Source organism: Chelonoidis abingdonii, chromosome 1, assembly GCF_003597395.2.
Source record: "Chelonoidis abingdonii isolate Lonesome George chromosome 1, CheloAbing_2.0, whole genome shotgun sequence".
Lineage (NCBI taxonomy): Eukaryota > Metazoa > Chordata > Testudines > Testudinidae > Chelonoidis > Chelonoidis abingdonii.
The window spans coordinates 337,411,040-337,435,662 of record NC_133769.1 but is presented as its reverse complement, the minus strand read 5'-3'; the positions used below and the strand labels follow the sequence as shown (position 1 = coordinate 337,435,662).

Sequence of the window (24,623 nt, the reverse complement as noted above, 5' to 3'; positions counted from 1 at the left end):
AGCATGCCTGCTTATAAATCAGTTGGTTCTTTCTGACTTGTGACATCAGTAATGCAAACAGCTTTATTACAAATACTTGCAGGGCTTTAAATAATAGCTTATGTTTTATAGCTGAGTATAAGTAGGACAAACTCCTGAAACAGAAAAACAAGTCAGACTTCTATTACTACTAATGACAATATTTTACATTGTAATGATGTTTTCAGCCTGAAGGATTCCAAACTGTTTTACAATCTAAACATATAAAGGAATCAATTCATTGCTCAAATGCAGACATTTCTGTGCTAAAGGACAGCAACAGACAGCATGCTGTACAACACCAAGGAGGGTTTTTTAGCCAAAGAATTAAGGGAAACCTGTAGCTCTACAAAAAGTGTCATGGTATCTTTTAACTTTGAAATATCTGCATTTCTTCTACACTGAAAAAAATAACCATTTGTCTAATATTTGTATGTGTGTGTCATTGTGTTGGGAAAGGAGGAGAGGGAGTGTGGGGGGATGTGCCAGAAGGTAGAAGATACAGCTGAGTGATAGGATACAGGAGATTAGTGAATGTTAGTGATAGAGGGTGTCTTTGATGATGGGAAAAGAGAAAGGGATCGATAAGCAAGATGAGAGAAAGAACGAGTGACTGAAGGGAGACAAGAAACTGCAGGAACACAATCACATCAATGAAAGGAGAAGGGTCAGAGGAAAAGAAAAAGGGCGATGGAAAAATTATACACCACAAAAACTGGTATGAAAGGAAAAGAGAAACAAGAAAGAAATGTTACACTAAGATTTATTGAGCAGAAAGAAGATTAAAGGGGAACAGAAGCAATAATACATTGGAGGCCAAGTAGGCCAGATTGTTAGCTGGCATAAATCAGTGTAGCTCCATTGACTTCAGTGGCTCTATGCCAATTTTAACTAGTGAGGATCTGGCCCAGTATGGTTGTTTTTTTTAAATGACTACTGAATAGCATGCAAAATGTCAAAGGTTACATTAAATAAAATGATAAAGAATAAAATGTGGCTAGAAAAGATGAATAAGGAGACAGGAGAACCATGCTGCAGGAAGTTCACCTTGGGCAGAAAATTGCCTACAGCTGCCCCTATTATGCATGCCACACTCGCACTTCAAAGCACTGCTGCGGGAGCGTTCCCACAAAGTTTCCAGTGTAGACATACCCTTGGACTACAAGCTCTTCACGGGGGTCTTGTCTTTGCTTCTTCCATGAGTACTTTGGCATATTAGACATAAATACCACAAATAGTAAAATCCACAGAAGGTGTGGCACCTACTGACTATAAATTATGCCACTGTGTTAGCATCTGTCTCGAGCAAAGTGTACCTGTGGAGAGATTTAGTGGACGTTATACACTATGGGGATCTGATGTCATACCCTGTTCGATCAGCAAGAGGCACTCTACTGCTATCTACTAGCATACTTGGGAACTAGATATTTTTATACAGACATCTCTCTGGCATCTTTTTTAACAATTCTGCTTTTTGATATTTAATAGACAAAGATGTACCACTTGCATAGGGTCAAATGCTCCCTGCCACTGTGTAATGTAGAAGGAAACAAAAGAGCATAAAGAAGGGGTGAAATGTCACAAAAAACAACGAGGAGGAGAATGGTGGCTTAGTGGCAGCTCCCTTCACCCCTGAGAACTCACAGAAGCCCTCTTTGAGTATGCTGCATGGCTAGGGTTTGGGTGGAAGAGAGGACTAGGGAGCAGTCACTTTACTTGCAGGCTCCCCTCAAAACTTGGTAGAGTTCTAATTGAAAGTTTGTGTTGAACTTGATGCTCCTTGAAAACTCCACTTTCTTCTCTTCACTTCTGTACACACTCAAGATGTGTTTGTGTAGGGATGAGGGCTGTCGTGCAGTCATGACGAGGACAGCCAATGGAAGCCCAGTTCCCAAGTAAGCCACGCTGCCAGAGAAAGAGGACCCTGGTGCAGTATACAGAGGGCACATCTTGTAGATACACCTTGGAGATCTTATTGGTACTGCAGTTTCAGAGACATCCCCCCATCCCTTCCATCTACCTTCCAAATGGAAAAATCTACCGGGACACCTGGAATTGTCTGACCATTTGCCTCTTTAGCAGGTTTTTCATGGCAGTCCTGAATACAGACCATTGTAATTATTCCCTGCAATTTTCCACTATGACATACTTTGACTTGTAAACCAAAAAGAAAAAAGAAAACGTGACAAATGGAATGTGCAAACTTAAAACAATCGGTAATTGCTCTTTGGGGCTGGGAGCATCTTTTAATTCTGTGTTTGTACAGTGCTTAGCACAACGGGGTCCCAGTCCATGACTGGAGATCCTAGGCATCACAGTAACACAAATAATAAAAACAATTAGAGAAGACAAAAGAACATCAGTGACTTACCATGTACAAGTCCTTGTTGATTCCAAGATATTTCCCATTTCCACAACCTATGTCAGCCACTATAGAGCCTTTTGGTAAAGTCCTAAGAAATTCAACAATTTTGGGCCATGGACTATGCCTGGTGCTGCTGAAGTGCGTTGCGATCTCTTCATACACATTGTGTACATATGCTTGTTCCAGCCTTGAGGCCTCTGTTTCACTGTCATGGAATGAGGGTGCTTCCTCTCCCTGATGGCCTTGCTGACTGTCACATACAGAAGGGTAAACTAGAGTGTAGGAATAAGAAATCCAGATTGGAAACTTTTAACTTGTTGATTACATTTACTTAATAGGAAAACAAATACAAAAAGAAAAAGAGAAAATCCATTAAAACCATAGAATATAATGAAGACTTTGTAAAAGACATCTGTCAATAGAGCTGAACTGCAGATCAAATTGTGAAAGTCTGAAAGACTTTAAAACAAACAGTCAGTATATTAGTCGACATACTGCCAAGTTATCCAAGGTTCCCACCAGCTTTCGTTTCCAGAATGATACATTATCACTATGTACTGTCAAAGATCATGCGCTTGCTGTAACAGAGCCTCGGCTACAGTGTGTACGTTTTTAAAGGTGAAATGCACCACTGTTCACAAGGGCTTAACACTATGTAAATCCCTATTTTGAGGACTTAAATAGTGCATGTGTCCTGTGATGTCTGTCTATTGTGACAAAGTTCCTCCTCTACCTTGGTGGGTCCTGCGCTTATTGGCAGATTTGCTCGCCTCACAAACTCACCCTGTGGGTCGGGAAACAGCCCAGAGACCTTCCCCTCTGGAAGAAGCCACAGTCCAGGTCAATTTCTCCTGTGTTTGATCAGGAGTTAGGAGGTTTGGGGGGAACCCAGGCCTGCTCTCTACTCCGGGTTCCAGCCCAGGGCCCTGTGGACCGCAGCTGTCTAGAGTGCCTCCTGGAACAGTTGCATAACAGCTACAACTCCCTGGGCTACTTTCCCATGGCCTCCTCCCAACACCTTCTTTGTCCTCACCACAGGACCTTCCTCCTGATGTCCGATAACGCTTGTACTTCTCAGTCCTCCAGCCGTATGCCTACTCACTCTCAGCTTCTTGCACACCTCTTGCTCCCAGTTCCATGCACACACTTCCTCTCCTCTGGCCCCCCTTGGCCTGACTGGAGTGAGCCCTTTCATAGCATCAGGGCGGCCTTAATTAGAGTCAGGTGTTTAACACCCTCACCTGACTCTTAGCAGGTTAAATGGAGTCAGGTGTTCTCATTAGCCTGGAGCAGCCCCTGCTCCGGTCACTCAGGGAACAGAAAACTGCTTATTCAGTGGCCAGTATATCTCCCTTCTACTACTCTGCTGTTCCCAACTGGCCTGGGTCTATCACACTAACTAAGGTACAGTAAGCTGTCATGGGATAAGAGGGAAAGTCCTCTCATGGATCAGTAAGTCCAAAGCAGACTGCAAAGAGTTACAAAGGAATCTGACAAAATTGGGTTACTGGGCAACAAAATGGCAGATAAATGCAAAGTAATGTACGTTAGAAAACATAATCCCAACTATACATATAAAATGATGGGGTCTAAATTAGTTACCACCACTCAAGAAAGAGATTTTGGAGTCATTGTGGATAGTCCTCTGAAAACATCCACTCAACGTGCAGTGGCAGTTAAAAAACCTAACAGAATGTTGGGAATCATTAGGAAAGAGGTGGATGATAAGACAGAAAATATCACACTGCCTTTATATAAATTCATGGTATGCTCACATCTTGAATATTGCATGCAGATCTGATCATCCCATCTCAAAAAAAAAATATTGGAAATGGAAAAGGTCAAGAAAAATGATTATGGATATGAAATGTGAGAAGAGATTAATAAAACTGGGACTTTTCAGCTTGGAAAAGAGATGACAAAAGGGGGATATGATAGAAGTCTATAAAATCATGACTGGTTTGGAGAAAGTAAATTAGAAAGTGTTATTTACTCCTTCTCACAACACAAGAACCAGGGGTCACCAAATGAAATGAATAGGCAGCAGTTTTAAATTTAAAAAAAGGACGTATTTCTTCACACAACACACAGTCAGCCTGTGGATCCATTTGCCAGAGAATGCTATGAAGGCCAAGACTATAACAGGGTTCAAAAAAAGAACTAGATAAGTTCATAGAGGATAGGTCCATCAATGGTTATTAGCCAGGATGGGGAGGGATATAAAATCATCCTCTGAAGTGTCCCTAGCCTTTGTTTGCTAGAAGCTGGGAATGGGTGACAAGAAATGGATCAATTGATGATTACCTGTTTTGGTCATTCCCTTTGGAATGGCACTTGCCACTGTCAGAAGACAGGATACTGGGTTAGATGGGCCATTGGTCTGTATGGCCATTCTTATGTTACACAAAATCCTCCTCCTAAGGAGATGTAGGTGGGGGAAAGTATCCATTCACTGATACTGTATCATATTGCTTTTAAACGGAAACAGTGCCCACCCAATAAGCTTTGTTCTTTGGCTACATAAGGAAAATGCAAGCTTTGAATGTGAGAGCTGCTCATAGAAATACCAAACATTCATTACATATGATTTCAAATAACTGTGCTTACGGGTCTGATAACAGGACACACAGGATTCAATGATCAACCCAAGGCACTTACTGCAATTGCAAGGGCTTCTCCTCACTTTCCTAAAAGTAAACGATGTCCTTGTTCCCCTCCTGTTTAATGTCAAATCTCCAACATCAGAAGTGACTGATCCAACTTTCTGTCGCTCAGATGCATGAACAATATCAAACTTCCGAGGCGTGATCCTAATACAAAATAAAGTGATTATTTAATCTGTACTGGGCAAACTGCTTATTGCAACAGATGGAGCGATTTCCAGCCATATCCTTGAGACCTCACTGAATTTAGTTTAAGTAGCTTTGGGGTCCATTGTACTAAATGAATGGTTTATGATTATTGTGAGCTAGGCTTGTATGTAACCTCTCGAGGGAGGTGAATGCAAATTCCCTGCCTCCAGCTATGCAAAAACCTAGCCTCTTGAAGCTATGCCCTGAGGAGTCCACTGTCTGATTTCTTTCTCCTGGAACCTGAAGCTCAAAGGCCCAAACTGTACAAAGGAAAGACTGCACTATTTACGGATGTTCTAGTTCTCAGCTAAGGCTGATATGAACTTGTAACCACAGAAAAACCCCTTTGTGGGGTTTGAAGGACTGACTCCTACCAGATCTCGTTAGAATTGGGGTGATCTCTGGTAAGCTTATTAGCATGCATGTATGTTCTTTTATTGTTTTTAATGTTTTTCTGTCATGCGTTCACCTTCAGAATAAATGTGCTTGCTTACAAAAAGCTGATTGGTAATTTAACCATGGCAATTACACTGTTTATAGCCTTCAAAGAGAAAGCAACGTGCAGACACTGGCCTGTGTAGGCAGTATGGCTTGCTGGGAATACCAAAGGCTAGGCAGGAAACTGTGCAACCTGGAAGAACTCTGGTCAGGAGGGAGAGAGACATCGGTCTCTGCCCAACAGAGGTGACAGCTGGGGAGCTGGGAGCCTAGAGTGGGTGTCTGTGAGGGACATGGAGAGGGAATACAGGTGCAGTGGTCTTGAACTGTAACACTCATAACTAAGGCTGCATGTCTGTCATGGAAATCATGGATTCTGTGACCTCCATGACTTCTGCAGTGGCCAGTGCAGCCCCTGGGCCAGCTGCACCGGCCGCTGCTGGAGCAATTTGGTTGTGGGAAGGGGCTCATGGCTGGGGCAGAGGGTTGGAGTGTGGGGCGGCGCTTACCTCAGGAGGGATCCCTGGAAGTGGACAGTATGTCCCTGCAGCTGCCCTGGCCAGGGGCACTGCTCCCGCAGTTCCCATTGGCTGCGATTCCCCACCAATGGGAGCTGTGGAGCCGGAGCTCATGGTGGGGGCAGCAAGCGGCACCCCCCTGGCCTTCCCTCCCTGTAGGAGCTTCAGAGACATTCCGGCCGCTTCTGGGGAGCTGCGCAGAGCTGGGTAGGAAGCCTGCCAGCCTCGCCAACCCTCCCCACTAGCACCAGCAAGGGTTCCGGGCTACGCGCCGCCACCCAGTCCCCTCCCTCCCAGGACCAGCGAGGGTCCCAGGCTACCTTCCCAGTACCCACAGCGACCCCAGACCACCCTTCACAGAGCACCCACAAGCCCCTGGCCCAAGTTTTAGTTAGGGGTATATAGTACAAGTCACGGACGGGTCACAGGCCATAGATTTTTGTTTAGTGCCCGTGACCAGTCTATGACTTATAGTAAAAATACCTGTGACTAAAATGTAGCCTTACTCATAACTAATTATGTTTTTAGAGGGCAATTCTTAAACAGATCCTGCTACAAATTTTATTCTAACATGCTATTTAACATGCTGTTGCATCTCTAATTGCAAATATGCAACACGCAATCCACCAGCATTACAAATGCTGTATAGAGTGGTCTCTATTAAGGAGGCAGGATTTCCAAAAGTTACGACACAGTGGTATCTGAGATACCGCAGCAACCCTCATACGTGAGTATCTCCAGTACTACCGGGTGGTGGCTGTTAGCAAGTCTTTCCTCCTTCAGTGTGAATAAGCCCCTTCGTTTTCAGTTTTAACTGATTTTTACTGAAAAAAATCCCAGGTTTTACAAAAAGTATTCTTTCTTTCCAATTTTCACCCTACTTTTGTATAATTCAAATATATATAAAAATAACTTGCTTTATTAGGAAAATGCAATACACTGCATGAGCTATATGTATTACAATAATACATCAGTCTGTGTGTATATGCAAAACTGCCTGTTGAAGCAAGGTTATGTATGAATCTAGAAGATACACACAATAAACAAACAGGCACACGTGCCAGCTCTGAATGCGTGAGCATCTGAATGTACTAATGAATCTCACACCCACTACGTACACATTTCAAGCTGTTAGCAGATAAAGATCTGACGCACTAAAATAGGAAGAAAATGAAAATCTGTATCAGAGTACTTTCAGAAAACAAGGAAGTGTTTGAAAGTTTAAAAAAAAAAAACTAAAGCAGGAGAAAAGGATGAAGTTGAGTGTATGTGCTACAAATGGTGTGGCTCAATTATTATATATAAATATTTATAGGTTAATAGTTCTAAGTCTACAACAGTAAACTGTTTATTCAAATGAAAAATTATATTTGGGGATTAGAGATGTATTGTTTTCTTAAACTCACAGATGGCATTGTGTTTTGAATTTGTTTTAGTTCTGCAGCAAACCACAATGAATTCCATTCATCACAGCATTAATTTACTGAATAAACCCCAATATTTACCCAGAAAAATCATTGTTTTTTCAACTGATTTTCACCTGTTTTTGTTGTAGTAGTAATAAACACCAATAAATTCCCAGGAAAGAATAAATAAAACAAACACCAAAAATGAAGGGCCTTATGTATGAAATAGCAAGACTTGACTAGTATTGAATAGGGACAAAATGAATAGGATTTTATAGACATTTAACTGTGAAATTACTCAATCTACACACTGTAATTGAAAATGAGATCATTTACATAGGATTTTTTGAACCATGCTAGAGAAGTTTATGATAGAATAATTTTTTCTATGACGTTCTATGGGCTCACCTGTGAACCCAACAATGCACAGGATTAAGGGGATTATGGAGGTCCCTTATTCCCATGTGCAGGTTCGCACATCACCAGACCTGTGGTAGGAGAGTAGGAGGCTGCTATTCCCTCTTTTATACAAGTGTTCTGGGAAAGATAAAACCTTAACTCCACCCCACCAATATGCTGGCCAGCACTGAACTGGTACACAGGGAGAAATGAGTTTCACTAAGGAAAAGGCTGGCACAAGTTTAGCTTCTCCATGGAGCAAAGGGGGAAGCAGGGACAGAACTGTGACCCTCAGAAGCCCTGCCTCTTCCTGAGGCTGCGCAGCTGTGTGCAGCCCCTTACTCAGGCTGGACTGCAAGGTGCCAATCCAGCCCTCTAGGACTGTGCCACAGGGTTTTCAACCTATTCCACTGCAACCCAGAAAGAATTAGACTCCAAAGGGAAAGCGAGTGGTACAACAGGAGTCAGCGGATTTCGCTACTTAACTGAGAAATTTAATTTTTATTACAGTTTCCCACACACACACAGGATCAATTTTTGGTGGTTATTTATTTTGCTCCCAGATCCCTATCCTATGAGCCAGAGAAGATGAAAGATGCCTCGAGAAGAACATTTTTAAAGATTATCAATATCAGTCTTGATCCGCAACAACCCTGCTTTTCCAGCCCTCTACCGTAGGTGAGCCAAGTAACGTGACAGTTCTGTAAAACATGACTAATGAGGATGTAATTCTGCACACCACTGGTTTGAAGGACATAGTAGTAAACCTCACCAGCCCACCAGAAAGAAAGGGACATATCAAGCAGGCGAGACAGGAGCCAGGAGGGCTGGCAATGAAGCCCCTGCAGTGATTTCATTTTCTTTTGGCTTTGACCCAGGTCTTGTGAGGAAAAATGGAGAGGCAGAGGCATTTCAGCAAGATGAGATTTCGATAATGAATCTCGATAATGAATTTCGATAATGAAATTATTTTTGTTTTTCAGTTTGTTTTAGGGTAATGTCAACAAACATTTCGTACAACTCTGTGAAAAGTTCTGGCTTTCATAATGAAGAGATTCCAAAATGGGAATTTTGCACAGTCCTATTCAAGCTAGCCTAGCTCCACTGAAGTCACTGCTGTTGTGGGGTCATGTGGTGGCCCATTGTACCAACTTACGTATTTGTACTCAACCAAAAAAAATACCCATTGGAACCAAAATGAAAAACCCTGAAGGAAGTGCAAGGCTAATTGCACTGACATGGCAAAATGAGTACTTTGTCCTCCATATCTCCTTTCCGAAATTATCTAATTTGTTTCTTAATCCTATGCTGCTCTCAGAAACAAGAGCTCCTTTTGAAACAGGGAAAAAAACGACACTTTTCTCTATCTACGATGTTAAATGAAGTCTCTAATTTCCCTGGGATCCAAGTACATGCGATGAAAACATTTCCAGAATGATTTCAAAATTGAACCTCTTGCTCTCAGTAATTTGATTTGTAAGAAGTAGATAAAAAGCAATACAGATGATCTTAAATACATCACGATTAGTTATATTTGCAAATGAAGTGACTACATTTGCTTCCATGGCAATTATCTAATTTTGTGGAGACTGCAACTGCATGCTTCACTGGAAGGCTACACACCACACCAAATGTCTGTCTAGTTGTGTCTACTCTCCTTAATTTCTTTACTATGAAGCCCCAACTGTTGAAAGTGTCCATTTTAGACACAAAGGGCCAGATCCTCATCTGATGCAAATGGACATTGCTCTATTGATTGCATCAAGTGGCATTTGAGAGCAAAGAAACTAAGGGGAGCAGAGACAACTAGAAAGATATATGAGGTGGGTGTTTTGCCTTCTAAGCGTATGCTGAAATCAATGAAGCTATGCCAATTTGCATAAGCTGAGGATCTGGCCCACAAATGCCTTTTCAAAAAATATATGTGGATCCTTTTGAAAATGTAGGACAAAGCATTTTTAGGAAAGGTGGACAAATTACACCAAAAGCCTGGTCTGGAATTACTGCCTCAAGGGAGAAATTCTTGGGATCCCTGGTTTGAATCTGGCCCGAGTCTGTGGACCCAGAAGACTGATCATCTGAAGACATGTGAAATGAACCGGTGATCTCAGTCTGGTTCTTAGTTGACACGTGCTCACAGCACAAAATCCACCACATCTGGCACCCTTGTTGTAAGTCTCAACACTGAGGAGAAGGATTCTGCTGACATGGTAAGTGAACCATATTCTTAACCCTGGCTAGAGACAATCCCTGCAGAGAAAGGTTGAGCGAGGACAGCGCAAGAAGCTCATATTGCAGATCAGCATGTTGGATCTATTCTGTCAATAAAGAAAGGGCTTTACTGCCCAGAGTATTCAGTATGATGGACTAGGGAGACAAATGATCTGATCCCATATGCTGATTTCTATGTTCCTAAGTTCCTGTCATATGTGTTTCCCAGTTGTGCATGATTTTAACAGCATGTCTTTAACCTCTATAATAAACAACACCTCAAGGTGCATTCATCAGGAAATCCCGACTGCAGGAACCCCACTTTGTTAAGGCCACTTTGTGCTGTATAAGCAGTCAAAAGTGGCCTTAACCCAGTTGAAGATAGCTGGTAGAAGGACCCAACCCCTGTGCTGACAGAGGTGGGTCCACAGCCTCCTGAACTAAACCCCTCTCCAACCCAAACCCAGGCACAGGGAAGGGAAGGCAGATGTGTCAGCGGTTAGGCATGGGTTGGATGAGGTGGGGTGTAAACTGGAGTTCTATTATACCCAATCCTTCACCAGCAGAAGGTCCCTGAGCAATTTTATGTCAGTGGTGAAAGTCAGGACTACCTCTTTGCAGCTCTGAATCAGGGAGCTGCAAATGATTTCCTATAGCCCCCTACTTTTTCACTTGGTCTGAGCACACCTGGAACAGACAGGAGAATCATGTATATTTAATTATATCATTCAAGTCCATTTCCTTCAGAACAGATTTAAATACAGTACATTAAGTGGCGGGGGGGAGTTCTATTAATCTCCCATTTTATGTATGTCGTGCAGTTAATGTAGGAGTTTCAGAACATACCCATGAGTCCACAAATATCTGGATTCTCCAGTCATCACCAGCAAACTCCGTTGAGGCAGCATAACCGCCACTGTATGGCCATCTGGGTGCTTAAAATCCATTACAATCTGAAAACAAAGACAAAACCCTTCACACTGATTAGTATTTATGCAGCCCCATGAAACGGCACGGCACTGTGCAGACAAAATAAAGTGTGCTGGGCCAGATCTTCAGCCAGTGTCGACTGGAATAGCCACTTCCTTCTTTGAGAAGCAAGGGCCTCAAGGTCTCCCCACAGCCCTTAACATCTCCACCCTTCACTACTGCTACCTCCAAGCACTCAAAAGTCTGAGGCAGGGTCCAAAAAACATGAGATTTGTTTTTATTTTTTTAAGTGTCTGGACTTTAAAAAATAAATTCTTTCCATCTAAGGTATTTATATGGCCCCCTTCACTGCAGCATCTGAGCATCTCACCATCTTTAATGTATTTATCCTTACAACATCCCTATGAGGTAGAGAAGCACTATTATCCCCATTTTAGAGATGGGAAACTGAGGCAAAAAGACACTAAGTGACTAGCCAAAGGGCACATACAAGAAGCATGTGGCAGAGTAGGGAATTGAACCCACATCTCCCACATGCTAAACTAAAGCCCTAACCACTGGGATATCCCTTCCTCTTGTAGTTTACCTTCTGGTGTCTGAACAATTATGGTGTATTTGGGTCAGACTTTTCAAGTTTAATCCTTATGCTTATGGATAATAGACTTTTTTTTCCCCTCACCAAAAGCTGAGATTCCACAAAAACAAGCACCTCCAGGAACTGAGGCTTTAAGGAAAGCACCAAATATCATGAAACTTGGAACAAAATGATGAGATTTGGCAACCTTATTTTGTTCCTGGCTGCCTATTCCCTGGATTTATTGGTACACATTTTTTAAATTGGGGAAGGCCCTGATGAGGAAGATAAGGAGCAGGGCAGACAGATGCCACTTAAACAAGCTAGGTAAGAGAAGACTTACCCTGAAAGAAAGGAAGACAAAAACATATGAGAGGCAATGTCTCCAATTATGCTGGAGACCGACTGTCATGTACTGGCCGGTGCTGCCACCTGATTTGTAACCTACCAAGTGTGAGATTTAAAAAAAAAACAACACTTTCTATAGTATGTTGAATCCAAACACACTGAGCCGTGTCCAACCTATGGACGTACAGAAGTTTAACAAAGATGAAATGGTGCAGTGATCAGTCACTTAGCAAAGAAAGAAAGAAATGTGAGGCAGAGACTGTCATATATATGCTCTTCTTCAAAAGCTGCAAATTAACAATTGAAATAGTTTTCTTTAAAATACACCATCACCAGCGCACACTGGGAAAATATATAATGGCATTTAAATACATAGGAAGAGCTCACTGTTGTTCACGTTCTGGTAGCACCCACAATCAAGGCACCACTTTACCAAGGGTTGTAGGAACACATACAATGACAGGGTCCCTCCCGTGAAGAATTTACGTTCTAAGCTGAGACAAGAACCCATGAGTTTAACAAACCACAGCACTGAAAGGGGAGGGAGAAGGAGTGTAATAGGAATAAGCTTACATGGCTACAGGTTACCTGTGTTGCACAGGAGCGGCGCCAGGGTTTTTGCCACCATAGGCGGCAGTGCTCCTCCTCTGAGCATTCGGTGGCAGGGGTCCTTCCACTCCACGTCTTTGAGGCCCTTCGGTGGCAGGTCCTAGAGTGAGTGAAGGACCCGCTGCCAAATTTCTGCCAAAGACCCGGAGCGAAAGGACCACCCGCCACCAAATTTCTGCCAAGGGTGGCAAAATGCCACCCTGCAAATCCTGCCACCTTAGGCGACCGCCTAGGGTCGCCTAGTGGAAGCGCCGGCCCTGGTGTTGCACTGTTTGATGGTTCTGAAGCATAACAGACAGGGCTTGACAAAGCCCTGGCTGGGATGATTTAGTTGGGAATTAGTCCTGCTTTGAGCAGTGGGTTGGACTAGATGACCCTGATATTCTGTGATAACTAAATAGCAACTCCTACCCTCACACTTATCAGTTGGCAGTTTCCTGTAGGCATCCAGTAGTGCAGTTTCCTGTAGCTCAGAGCCCTTTAAATCCCGCCCGCAGCTCTGGCGGCCAGGCTGGGGATGGGATTTAAAGGGCTCGCAACTCCCACGGCTGCGGGGAGCCCAGAGCCCTTTAAATCTTGCCCACAGCTCCAGTAGCTGGGCTGAGCCAGGATTTAAAGGGCTCACAGCTCCCCACCACTGCGGGGAGCCCCAAGCCCTTTAAATCCCACCCCCCCCGCAGCTCTGGCAGCTTGGTTGGGGGCCAGGATTTAAAGGGCTCGGAGTTCCCCGGCTTGGAGCTCCCGGGGAGCTCCGAGCCCTTTAAATCCCAGCCCCAGCCCAGCCACTGGAGCTGTGGAGGAGATTTAAAGGGCTTGAGGCTCCACGGCGGCCAGACCCCCAGGCCCTTTAATTTGCACCTGAGCCCCGGGGGCTCCCAGCCACCTCTGTAGCTGGGAGCCCGGGGTTGATTTAAAGGCCCTCAGGCTCCCAGCCACAGCCAGTGCCCCAGAGCCTTTAAATCTTGAGAGACCCCACCTCATCCAGTTCAGGCCATGTCTTCCCTCAGGACTCCGGCAGTACTGGTAAGTCCTGTAAGTTACTTTCACCCCTGACCCCCTCCTACACCCCCTCCTGCACCCCAAACCCCTGCCTCAGTCCCTCATACAATTTCCCCACCCAGATGTGGCCCTCAGTCTAAAAAGTTTGCCCACCCCTGACCTAGAGCAAACAATAATTTGACTTTTTTGTTTTAGCAACAAATCTGAGGGTCAGACTAAGAGCCAAAATTTAGGAACACACTATGAACATGTGAAGGAAGGGACTGTAATTCCTATGTCAGTGTTTCTTGTTTCCACCTAGAATCATCAGACCTGAAGACTTAAAAACCTAAACAACATAATTTCTGCCACTCTTAGACTGTAGTACAGTAAAGAACATTTAACCCTGCTGAGTTTTTGAAAACCTCTCTTCTCATCTCTCACAGAACTATTGCTGATTGAAGTAGATGACATTCCCACACTTCTGTGTGTCTCTAGCCTATCAGAACATTCAGTTGTTACAGTCAGACACACAAAAAGGAAAGATTAAGTCATTTGGTCCTCTTTTTAATTCACTAAGGAGTCACAATCAATAAAGCTACTCATTCACCACTGAATCAATCTGCTTCATGACAGTACTGCTATACAGGAGCTATTTCCAATTACTATTTTTGTTTTTTACCCATTTTCTTTATTATCTGAGGTGGCAAAGCCAATAAAGATCAAATTTCCAGCTAGCCCACGGTGCCTCACCGGGGATGGCAGCTGTTGATAAAAATGCTGGATGCTTTGATCTTTCACACCTTTTACAATCTTTCTTTGTTTCTATGGAAAAAAAAACATGCCTCTACGCACATCAAAAACCTGAAAGATACGTAAGGAGCTAAAAATATCCCCTTATAGAGGTAAATACCACGTCATGATGCCGGGTTATTTAAGGGATAATGTTCATGATGATGGAGTATATGAATCAGTAAACAGCTTTCAAAGATGGTTAAACATCAAAGCAAAGCAGACATCTACATCCTGACCACTTTTCCTATTACATAAAATATAGGAAAATGCCAAGAAAGAAAAAGAAAAGAGACAAAGATGAAATAAAAAAGAGTACAAGAATTCTGTGCTGCCCCTGCCGCTGAGCTGACATTGTATTTCATGGAAGGCAACGAGGACAGAAGTGAATAATTGCTCAGGACTCTAGAAAGGGAGAAGTTGTCCAAAGGTGGATAAGGAATGATGCAACTGGATATACATAATGTCAATAAGGATTTCACTCTTGGCTGTGAAGGAATAACTTCCCACTTTTCTGGGATTTGACTCTGGTGTAATTTATATTCAATATTAATCTAAAACTTTCTGGCAAGCATGGTTTAGTGGCAAAAACACTGGGCTGAGAGTCAGACTATGCAATATTATTCCAGGCTCTGTCACTGATTTGCTGAGTGACATAGGGTAAGCCACATAATCTCTCTGTGCCTCTGTTTCTCAAAATGTAAAATAATGCCTACCTCATAAGGCTGCTGTGAAACTAAATGGCCCAATCCTGCAAATAAGTCTGCCTGAACAGACCTCTGTGCCCACACCATGCCCCAGCGAAACAGTGGGGTTCCATGTGAGTGCTGGAGTCTGTCTTTACAGAGTCACTCAAAAGATTGATGCCTAAAATATTACTGTTTATACTGTGCTTTGTGATTAAATGCAAAGAGCATATTAAATGTCAACTTACGCAAGTTCTCAGCACCAGAATTCTGAGCAGCACTAGAATATGGGGTGGGGGAAGGAGGTATCATTTTACCAAAATAATCTACTCATTTAAATTATATCAGATCTAGAAAAACATGTTATCTAATCTATCCAGGTATTTATGCTGCACACATGACCACAGAATCGGAACATAGTCTCGAATACGAAACTATGATGAAGTTGATATGCCTCATCAATTCTCACCCTCAAAATCGCAGTACACCCCCCCCCCCAATAAAAAAAATCAGGCTAACACGTTATCTGATTTATGACAAAACATATTAATGACAACTAATTACTTAGCTGTATAGATACTATGCTGATGGGAGTCAGATAAATACTTAATAGATTTTCTTTCACCAAAAAGTGTATTCAGTTTTCCCTCAAAATGCTGCATAATTTTCTTTTGATACTTCGTTTCATATATCCTTCACCATGTGCTGCTTATCCCACACTGTTTTGTTAATCTCTTTTTAAAGTGTAGTCCATTATACTGATTTTCAAACCATTATAATCTCAAATACATTATTGGCATCATTTCATTTGTTTTTCAGGATCTTACACAGCTAGTATTTCCTTGATAACCATAAAAAAGGCAGCATAGCTAACAAGTAGGGTAGGATACTATGATCCTGGACTCTGTGCTAAGCAAATGACTCAGTGAGCCAGATTCTTTGTCTGCTCTGTTCCCTTTGCAAGATTTGGGCAGTGCCAAGGGAATGGAAGGCAGCTGCAACTTCCCCGCGGGGGGTTCCCCTTGAATGCTCCCTCTGTGCACAGCTAGCAGATGGCTCCTTAGGAGCCGTGACCAGCTGGTGTAGCTGGGACTGGTGCAGAACTGACCAGAGGATCAGGCAGCTGCAACTATCTCCCTTACTGCCCCGATTCTGCTGCACTCTGTGGTATCAGACTGCAGCAGTGAATACTGGCCACTGGCCTTGCAAGGTCTCAGTATTCCTCATGAGAAATGAAAGATAGCATGAGGATAAACACTCCTTCCCTTCTTCAAAGGCATATTGCATGACTGAACTCACTCATGTTGGTAATGCGCTTTGAGATGTTTGGCTGGAAGGTGAGGTAGAAGTTCAGAGTATTAGTATTCCTAATCTCTAAAGTCACACTTCCACTAAATGGTCTGCCATTGCAATAGCCCATCTTTCTGTAGTCCTGACAGAACAAGGAGTAATGGTCCCAAGTTGCAGTGGGGGAGGTTTAGGTTGGATATTAGGAAAAACTTTTTCACTAGGAGGGTGGTGAAGCACTGGAATGAGTTACCTAGGAGGTGGTGGAATCTCCTTCCTTAGAGGTTTTTAAGGTCAGGCTTGACAAAGCCCTGGCTGGGATGATTTAGTTGGGGATTGGTGCTGCTTTGAGCAGGGGGTTGGACTAGATGACCTCCTGAGGTCCCTTTCAACTCTAATATTCTATGACTCTATGATTCGTAATGTGTTTGCTTCCCATTCACCAATCATTCATCCTCTCCAAACTTCTATCTCAACAGTAGGCTACTAAAAAACAAACCAACCAACCAATCGCATGCCACCTCTGCCATGCTAAAGACTCTCACTATCTCTTCTTCCAAGGCTCTTATTTCTTCAGCATGCTGGAATGTACTTCGTCAGGCCCTCCTGCTTTCCCAGCTTCCCAATTACATAAGCAGCTCCCTGTGCTAAGCCTCAAAGCGCCTGATGTTAGAATTTTGCATGAGAGAACACCCATTCCCATAGTGGAGAGATAAATCATTTCACTGACTCACTCTCTCCTCTGCCACAGTTATAACCTAATCCCCTCTGGAAAGTGTGATCCAGCCCCAGAATGTGACCTTCAGCTCCTTCTGTGATTGCTGAAACAAAGACACAGTCAGGTTCTCAGCAGTACCTAGTTTATTTCAATTCACTAACTTCCCACTCTCATCCTTTAATAAAGGTCTTCTCTAATTCTGCGCTCAGCCACTTGCTTTCTGTGTACTAAAGGAGTTTAATGGTTTAGTCTTTAATTTATTTCTTCTACTGACCTAGCTTTTCTTAGCAATATTTTACCACTTGAGGGCAGTGGACCCCAAGTGGTGGGGTGCACCCCCTGTGGGTGGTGTGGAGGCAGGGCCAGCTCTGGCTTTTTTGCGACCTCAAGCAAACAAAAAAAAAGTGTTGGGGGGGGCGGGGAGGGCAGCCAGAGCAGCAAAGTAGTAGGGCGGGGAAAATGGCATGGCCAGAGCGGCAAAGCAGGGGAAAAAAAACAAAAAATAACCCCTGCGGCGTGGCCAAAGCCAGGGTGCATGGGGGCTCCCTGCGCTGCAGACATGCCCCAGTTAGCGGAGGGGAGAGGGAGGGAGTAGGGGGAAGAGACAGAATGGGGGCAGCCAGGGCTTCAGCGGGGCGCTCACCACACAGCCCCGACCGACGCATCACCTGCCGGGCGGGCTCCGCACCACTCCGGTCGGCGGGGAAGGAAGGACCTGGGCTGTCGGGCTTGCTGCAGACCTGGCACCAGCTGGGGCAGATGGAGCGTGCAGCCCGCTCCCAGCAGGGCACTCCCGTCCTCCGCACCGCTGCCCCTTACATGGCGGCTGGATCGGTGAACCAAAAAAAAAAAGCGGCCGTGCCACCCTAAGATTAGGCAGACTGCCGCCCCGTAGAGTCTGCCACCCCAAGCACCAGCTTGCTCAGCTGGTGCCTGGAGCCGGCCCTGTGTGGAGGAACATTCAGGAGCGGGATGCAGCAGGGCGTTGATCAGCCCCCACAGGGGGTGCAGAGAGATCTCCATCCAGCCCTGCTCCACCCCCAAGCCAGCTCCACCTCTAGCCCCAGCTCTTTCCCCATCTCCAGGTCTCCTTCCAGCTCCGTCGTCAGTGGGGGAGGGGCCACGACAGGAAGAGTTTGGGCATCACTGCTTTAGGGGAGATTTCTGCCCTCATGAAGGTGTGTGCTATTCTGCTGACAGCAGTGGAACTGCATCTTCCTATGACAAGGCTGAATGCGAGCCTTTAAAAATATCCATTCCATCAGCCTTCTTTCTTGATAATTTAGGCTTCTTATGCTTCCCAATGAGGTGAAGTTCAGTGGTGAGAGCACTAGATCATAATTCTGTCATGCAGGACATGCCAATGACCTCAGTGAAGTAAAGAGGAATTATGGCATTTATTTCAATGTGTCCATCTCCTCAGTCTTGCATTTCATTTACTCCAGTCTAAACCTCTATGTCCTGGAAGGAAATATACTTCACTGACATGTATATCCTTCCCACCCCCAACCTACAGCTCTCTCCTCTTTCTCCCATTACAGATATATTAGTTTCTTGTCTGCTTTAACTCCTCCACTTGCCCCAGTGACCTCATTGTATCACAGTGACCTGATCTCCTTTGTGCCCACCCTCATGCCTCCTTTACTCTTCTGCTTAGCCTCTGACTTTCCTCTCTTTTTTCCCCTCCCAATATAAATATGTTCTAGTTTCTTCCATCTTAAAACACTCTTGACCCCATTTGCCTCTCCACTTATTGCCCCTCTCCCTTCCATCTCTAAGATTACTGAACACACTTTTACAATTACTGCTTGGAGTTCTCCTCCTCCATTTCCATCCTAGACCCTCTCTAATCTGGCTTCCACTCCTTGCACTCCACTGAAGGTCAGAACCAGTACTCCATCCTCATCCTCTTTGACCTAGCAGCCACGTTTGACACAGTAACCCATGCCTGTCTTCTTGAACTATTGTCCTCCTTTAGCCTCTGTTCTGTATTGGCTCCCTTCCTTTCTCTCTAATCGCTACTTCAGCATGTCCTTCAGAGGATCTTCCTTGCCTGCTCTCCCACTTTCTGTGGGGGGTTCCACAGGGTTCAGTGCTTGGTCCTCTTCTTCTATAGCTTATCTTGGGTAATTTCATTCACAAACACAAATTCAATGACCATCTTCATGCTGATGACTCACAGACCTACCTCACTACTCCAGACCTGCCTCCTTCTGTCCAAATTAAAATCTTGGCCTATCACTCCAACATCTCCTCACGGCATAGGCGCCAATTCCATGAGTGCTCAGGGGCTGGAGCACCTATGGGGAAAAATTAGTGGGTGCTCTGCACCTACTGGCAGTCACGCTCCCCTCACCTGCCGCCCCACCTCCTTCTCCTCCCCACAAGCGCGCCGCATTCCCACTCCTCTGCCTACCTCCCAGCGCTTTCCCCCAGTCGCTACCAAACAGCTGTTTGGCGGTGTGCTAGGAGGAAGGGGGAGGACCGGGAACGTAGCACGCTCAGGGGCCAGGGCGGGGATTTGGGGAAGGGGTTGGAGTAGGGGCAGGGACTTTGGGGAAGGGGTGGGAAGAGGCAGGGCCGCATAGAAAGAGTGGGGTGGGGGCGGGCCAGGGGTGGGTGGTCAAGCACCCAAAGGAAAGCAGGGAAGTTGGCACCTATGTCTCATGAAGGTCAGTCATCAGTTCAAGCTTAACATGACTAAAACAGAGCTCTTAATCTTTCCTCTCCATTACCTTCTTTCTCAATCACGGTGGACATCACACCATTCTGCCTGTCATTCAGGCCTATATCTTTGACTCAGACCTTTTTCTAGGTCCTTACATTCAGGCTATGTCTAAATCATGCCAATTCGTTCCGCATAACATCTCTAAGATACAGCTTTTCCTATCAGTCTATCCAGCTAAATCTCCCATCCAGGCTCTCATCATTTTGTGGCTCGATTACTGTAACATCCTTTTCTCTGGGCTTAACAAATACAGTCTTGCACCCCTCATTTCCACTCAGGATGCTTCTGCAAATATCATTTTCCTAGCCCATTGCTTTGGCCATGTCACTCCTCTCTTTGCATCCCTCCACTAGCTCCCTCTTCTCTAGTGCATCAAATATACACTGCTTGCCTTTACTTCCAAGGCGCTTCAGGATCTGTGTCATCTCGTATTTAGAACTGAGAGGTCAGCTCCCATCTCCAATGGACCTGTGATGTTAGCTTGCATCACCCATTTATTAAATTTTCAAACTAGCATCTTTGTGCTTTCTCAGTTGCCAGTAGCTGGGAATGAGCAACAGGGGATGGATCACTTCATGATTACCTGTTCTGTTCCTTCCCTCTGGGGCACCTGGCACTGGTAACTGTCGGAAGTCAGGATACTGGGCTAGATGGGCCTTTGGTCTGACCCAGTAGGGCCATTCTTATGTTCTCCCATGCTGCCTCTTATTCTTGGGAGGAACTCCCCATAAATATCCACCAAGCTATCTCACTATCCTCCTTCAAATTCTCCTTTGTTGTGATGTCTACAAAAAACTTAAACGTTAGGCCACTGGTGTGCTGAGACCACTTCCTAGCATACTGACCAGTACTGTCTTCTTATTTCCTTACTACCTGTCAGTCAGTCTGTATCCATCTATTGTCTCTTGTTTTATGCTTATATATTATAATAATAATAATTGGAGCTATACCTATCTCCTAGAACTGGAAGGGACCAAAGGTCATTGAGTCCAGCCCCCTGCCTTCACTAGCAGGACAAAGTACTGATTTTTGCCCCAGATCCCTAAATGGCCCCCTCAAAGATTGAACTCACAACCCAGAGTTTAGCAGGCCAATGCTCAAACCACTGAGCTATCCTTCCCCCCTAGACTGTAAAACTCTTTAGAGCAGGGACTATCTTTGTGTTTTGTGTTCGTACATCACCTAGCACCATGGAGTCCTGGTCCATGACTAGGGATCCTAGGCAATACAATAATACACAGAATAAATAATAATTTACTTACTACATCTTCAGTGGTCTCACAGTTTACTTACAAACTACTATGCTTTTATAACACAGTAGATATCACTAACCCTTGCTACTATATTCATATGTAAAATGACTCGGTGTGCATATGAGTTTACGTACTTATATTGGCACAGTGTATATGTAATTTACATACACTCACTTAGTGCCAACTCTGAGACAAAAGGTGGCAGCCAACCAGAGTGGAAACAGGTATACAACTGTGCAGTTAGGGGAAGCTTTGTCTAAGGACACTTGGACAAGCTTTTTCTCCTTGCAAAAATTACTGCCTGCCCAAGGACCTTTATTGTCCGAATAATAGAACTTCAGAGTTTACAAAATGATAACACCACTGTGTGTGCGCGTGTGCATGTGTGCACGTGTGGGAATTAAGTGAAAACATGCCCAACACCTGGTAGCTGCTATCTAACTGAGTCTATAAAATGTATGCAAATATACCCATCTTTGCTGTAACCTTGTTCCCACCCCACCCCAACTATCTGGTTGTCCACCTACTGAACTTTGTTATTATTCTAATTTGTGAGTTTTCTGGGCAGGGACTGTCTTTTTGTTTTTACTAAGTTGTACAGCACCAGCACACTGGGCCCCTGACTAGTCCTCCAGGTGATTTAAGGAATAATAATTAAACTGACAATAATACTGGACAAAGAATGTGATGAATGGGCCTTCGTGGGTTCAGAAAATGCTGCCAGCACTGAAGCAATAGGTGGCCCACGGCATGTGAGGATCCACCTCCGCACCAGAGACAGGATGAAATACTAATTTGACGTTTACTGCTCCTGCACCACTGCCATGCAGTATCTGTTATAACAGCATGAGAGTGAAGACGTTCCCTGTGCTTTATGGCGCTGGCTAGAGCAGACTGCAGATTCACCCTCCTCCCCCTTAGTCAGAAAAATGAGTCCCCTCTCTCCACAAAGACATATAGTAGCTCTGGAAACCTCCCCTATCTTCCCCACCTCTGTGAGTCTGAATCCCCTGCCCCTCCACAGATTAGCATAGGAATCTGAGGTAGCTGGGGAGAAGGAATGAATTTTGGGCCTCATAAACAAGGGGTCCAGTTGGATTGATTCCCAGGAGACCCCAGACTTGTTCCACCTGCCCTGTTTTAACCGCAACCCCATCCCCTGGGACTGTTCTAGCCACACCACCATGTCCCCAGCATGCTGCATCTGAAACTCCCATGCAGTAAACCGCATAGTACTCAATGTCTATACCTCAGCCGGATGAAAGGCTAAACTGGCCTAGCTGGAACCAGTGGTTGTAAACAGATTAACACGTCTCTGACGCCACCTTGTAATGGCCCCGCAGAAGTTGTTTCAAAAGGTGTGTGTTACCAGAGCACAAGACACATACACACACACCCCTTCCAGGAGATGGGTGGCATAGCATCTAGGCATACCCCTAGGCAACAGGAATCACCAAGTGGGCTGGTAGGGCAGCCTAATGTCCTCTTTGTGCTGCAGCGTTGAGCACAGGGGACACATGGGGGCCCAGAATCTGGCCCTACATATACAAAAACAGTTAAGCCACACAAAAGTAAAGTCATTCCTTAGCAACCAAAATCGTACTCCCTAAAGAGACCATAAAAATAATGAAAGCCATCTTCTTGGCCAATGTTGTCTCACAGGGCAGTGAAGTATAATTCAAACACAGCATGACTTTCTTTGAAATAGATTTCTTTAAACTTATTTGGGGAGATTGCTTTATCCACTTCATGCCGTAGCTGTGTTCTTCTCCACATCTCAAAAAGTACCATAGATGCATGAAAAGTTGTGAAATGTAACATTTTAAATAGGTTAAAAAAAAAAAACCATAACAGCTACACAGCTGGTATGCTGAGACCACTGGATATCATGCTGACCAGTACTGTCTCATTGTTTCCTTGAACTATTCCCATCCATCTGTCTGTATCTCTCTATTTTCTTCTGCCTTATACTTTGCTTTATTCACCTGCTGTCTATATTGTTACACGTAGATTGCAAGCTCTTTGGGGCAGGGACTGTGCCTTTGTTATATGTTTGCACAGTGCCTAGCACAATGGGACCCTGGCCACTAGGCTATATCATAAAAAAACAGTAATAAATCATCCTATATTCCATGGGTGAAATCTTAGCCCCACTGAAGTAAAAAACTGCCTCTGACTTCAATGGGGAGAGGATTTTATCCTATATATTTATCTAGAAATCAAAATAAAAGTGTTGACAGGCAAAGAAAGAACAGCTTATCACTACAGAGTTCAATTATATGAACTCAGAGAAATCTGAACCCCATTTCTAGATACATTTGGATAAAAAAGTTGAGATGCTCAAAGAATGGCAGATGTCCATTTCACCTAGCCTCCCTCCTTCCCTCCTCTCCTTATTCATGTATTATCTTCTATTATATTACCGAAACCCCTACTCTAATAGGCTATGTCTGTGTAGTATTGTCTGGCCTCACAGTTTTGATGAGCTGTAAAATTGTATGATTCTATCGGAAATCGTGCGAAGCATTTGGAAATACATACAAGTTGTACATCATTTACCTTTTTGTACTTTTCATTGTCTATTTTCTTGTGACAATCAATAAGAAAAATCACCAAAAAAATCAAAGTAAAAGAGACAGATACCTATAACAAAGACACAAGTAACAATTTACAAAACCATGTTCATCTCCAACAGAATCACGGCTTTCCACAGAGCTCTCCTGACATACCCACTCTAAAGTCCCCAACCCTGTAGGGAAAGATTGGATGAATAGATAAGCTGTACCAGCATCAGTGGCTGATCTACAAAAAAAAAAAAAAGGGGTGCATGTGAAGTTGTAAGCAGCAGGGAACCCTTCCCATTGCTGTGGTATGACCAGATTTTCTAAGTAAAAACTGAGGTATCAAGGGGAAGATGAGGAGTGGATGCCTTGGGAGGGCACTGGTAGTGGGGGCAAAGATAAAATTGTGGAAAGTGGACAAGGAACAGGGAAGGAAGGGTGCTCATTCTTCTCTCCCCTACCATCCAGTCTCAGCCTCACAATCAAGCCCTGGCTCCTTCCAATAGTTCCTCTTCCTTCATCAAAAGGACAAGAGCTCTAGTCAAATTCCCCACATGCTGGAACAATGGCCTTCCACAGGCTCATCAACCTCCCTTGTTGTTTGGAATCCACACTTAACTCCACTCACCTGTCCCTTGGCTCAGAACCCCTTCCCCATCCTGTGACTCCAAACGCAGATTTAATAGCTCCAGCTGGAGTGCACTTCAAAAAGGAACTGGCATATAGTGCACACACACACATACACACAGAGTCAGAGCTTCATCGAAGTCAATGGAGCTCTGATATTTTAAACTAGCTGAGGATATACCCATAAAAGTCTAAACACTGCTGAAACAGACCCTGATTATGAAACCGGACACAGAAGATACTATAGCATGCAAACTGCTCAGCTTTGAAAAGACAGTGCAAAGGCAAATCGATTTTATACTCCATTTGCTACAATGTGATGAGA

At 44.2% G+C, this 24,623-nt stretch overlaps 1 protein-coding gene across 5 annotated transcripts in view; it reads right to left on the bottom strand.

Moving 5' to 3' along the window:
- The window catches only part of ALKBH8 (alkB homolog 8, tRNA methyltransferase), a 92,584-nt gene that overhangs the window by 29,878 nt on the left and 38,083 nt on the right, over positions 1 to 24,623 (bottom strand). For all 5 annotated transcript variants that reach the window (XM_032790713.2, XM_032790711.2, XM_075061696.1 and 2 more), the window contains 3 exons: positions 11,054 to 11,160; positions 5,042 to 5,193; positions 2,390 to 2,655 (listed from right to left, as the gene is read on the bottom strand). In XM_032790713.2, coding sequence (XP_032646604.1) covers positions 2,390 to 2,655; positions 5,042 to 5,193; positions 11,054 to 11,160 — 525 coding nt within the window. The remainder of the gene's footprint in view (positions 1 to 2,389; positions 2,656 to 5,041; positions 5,194 to 11,053; positions 11,161 to 24,623) is intronic.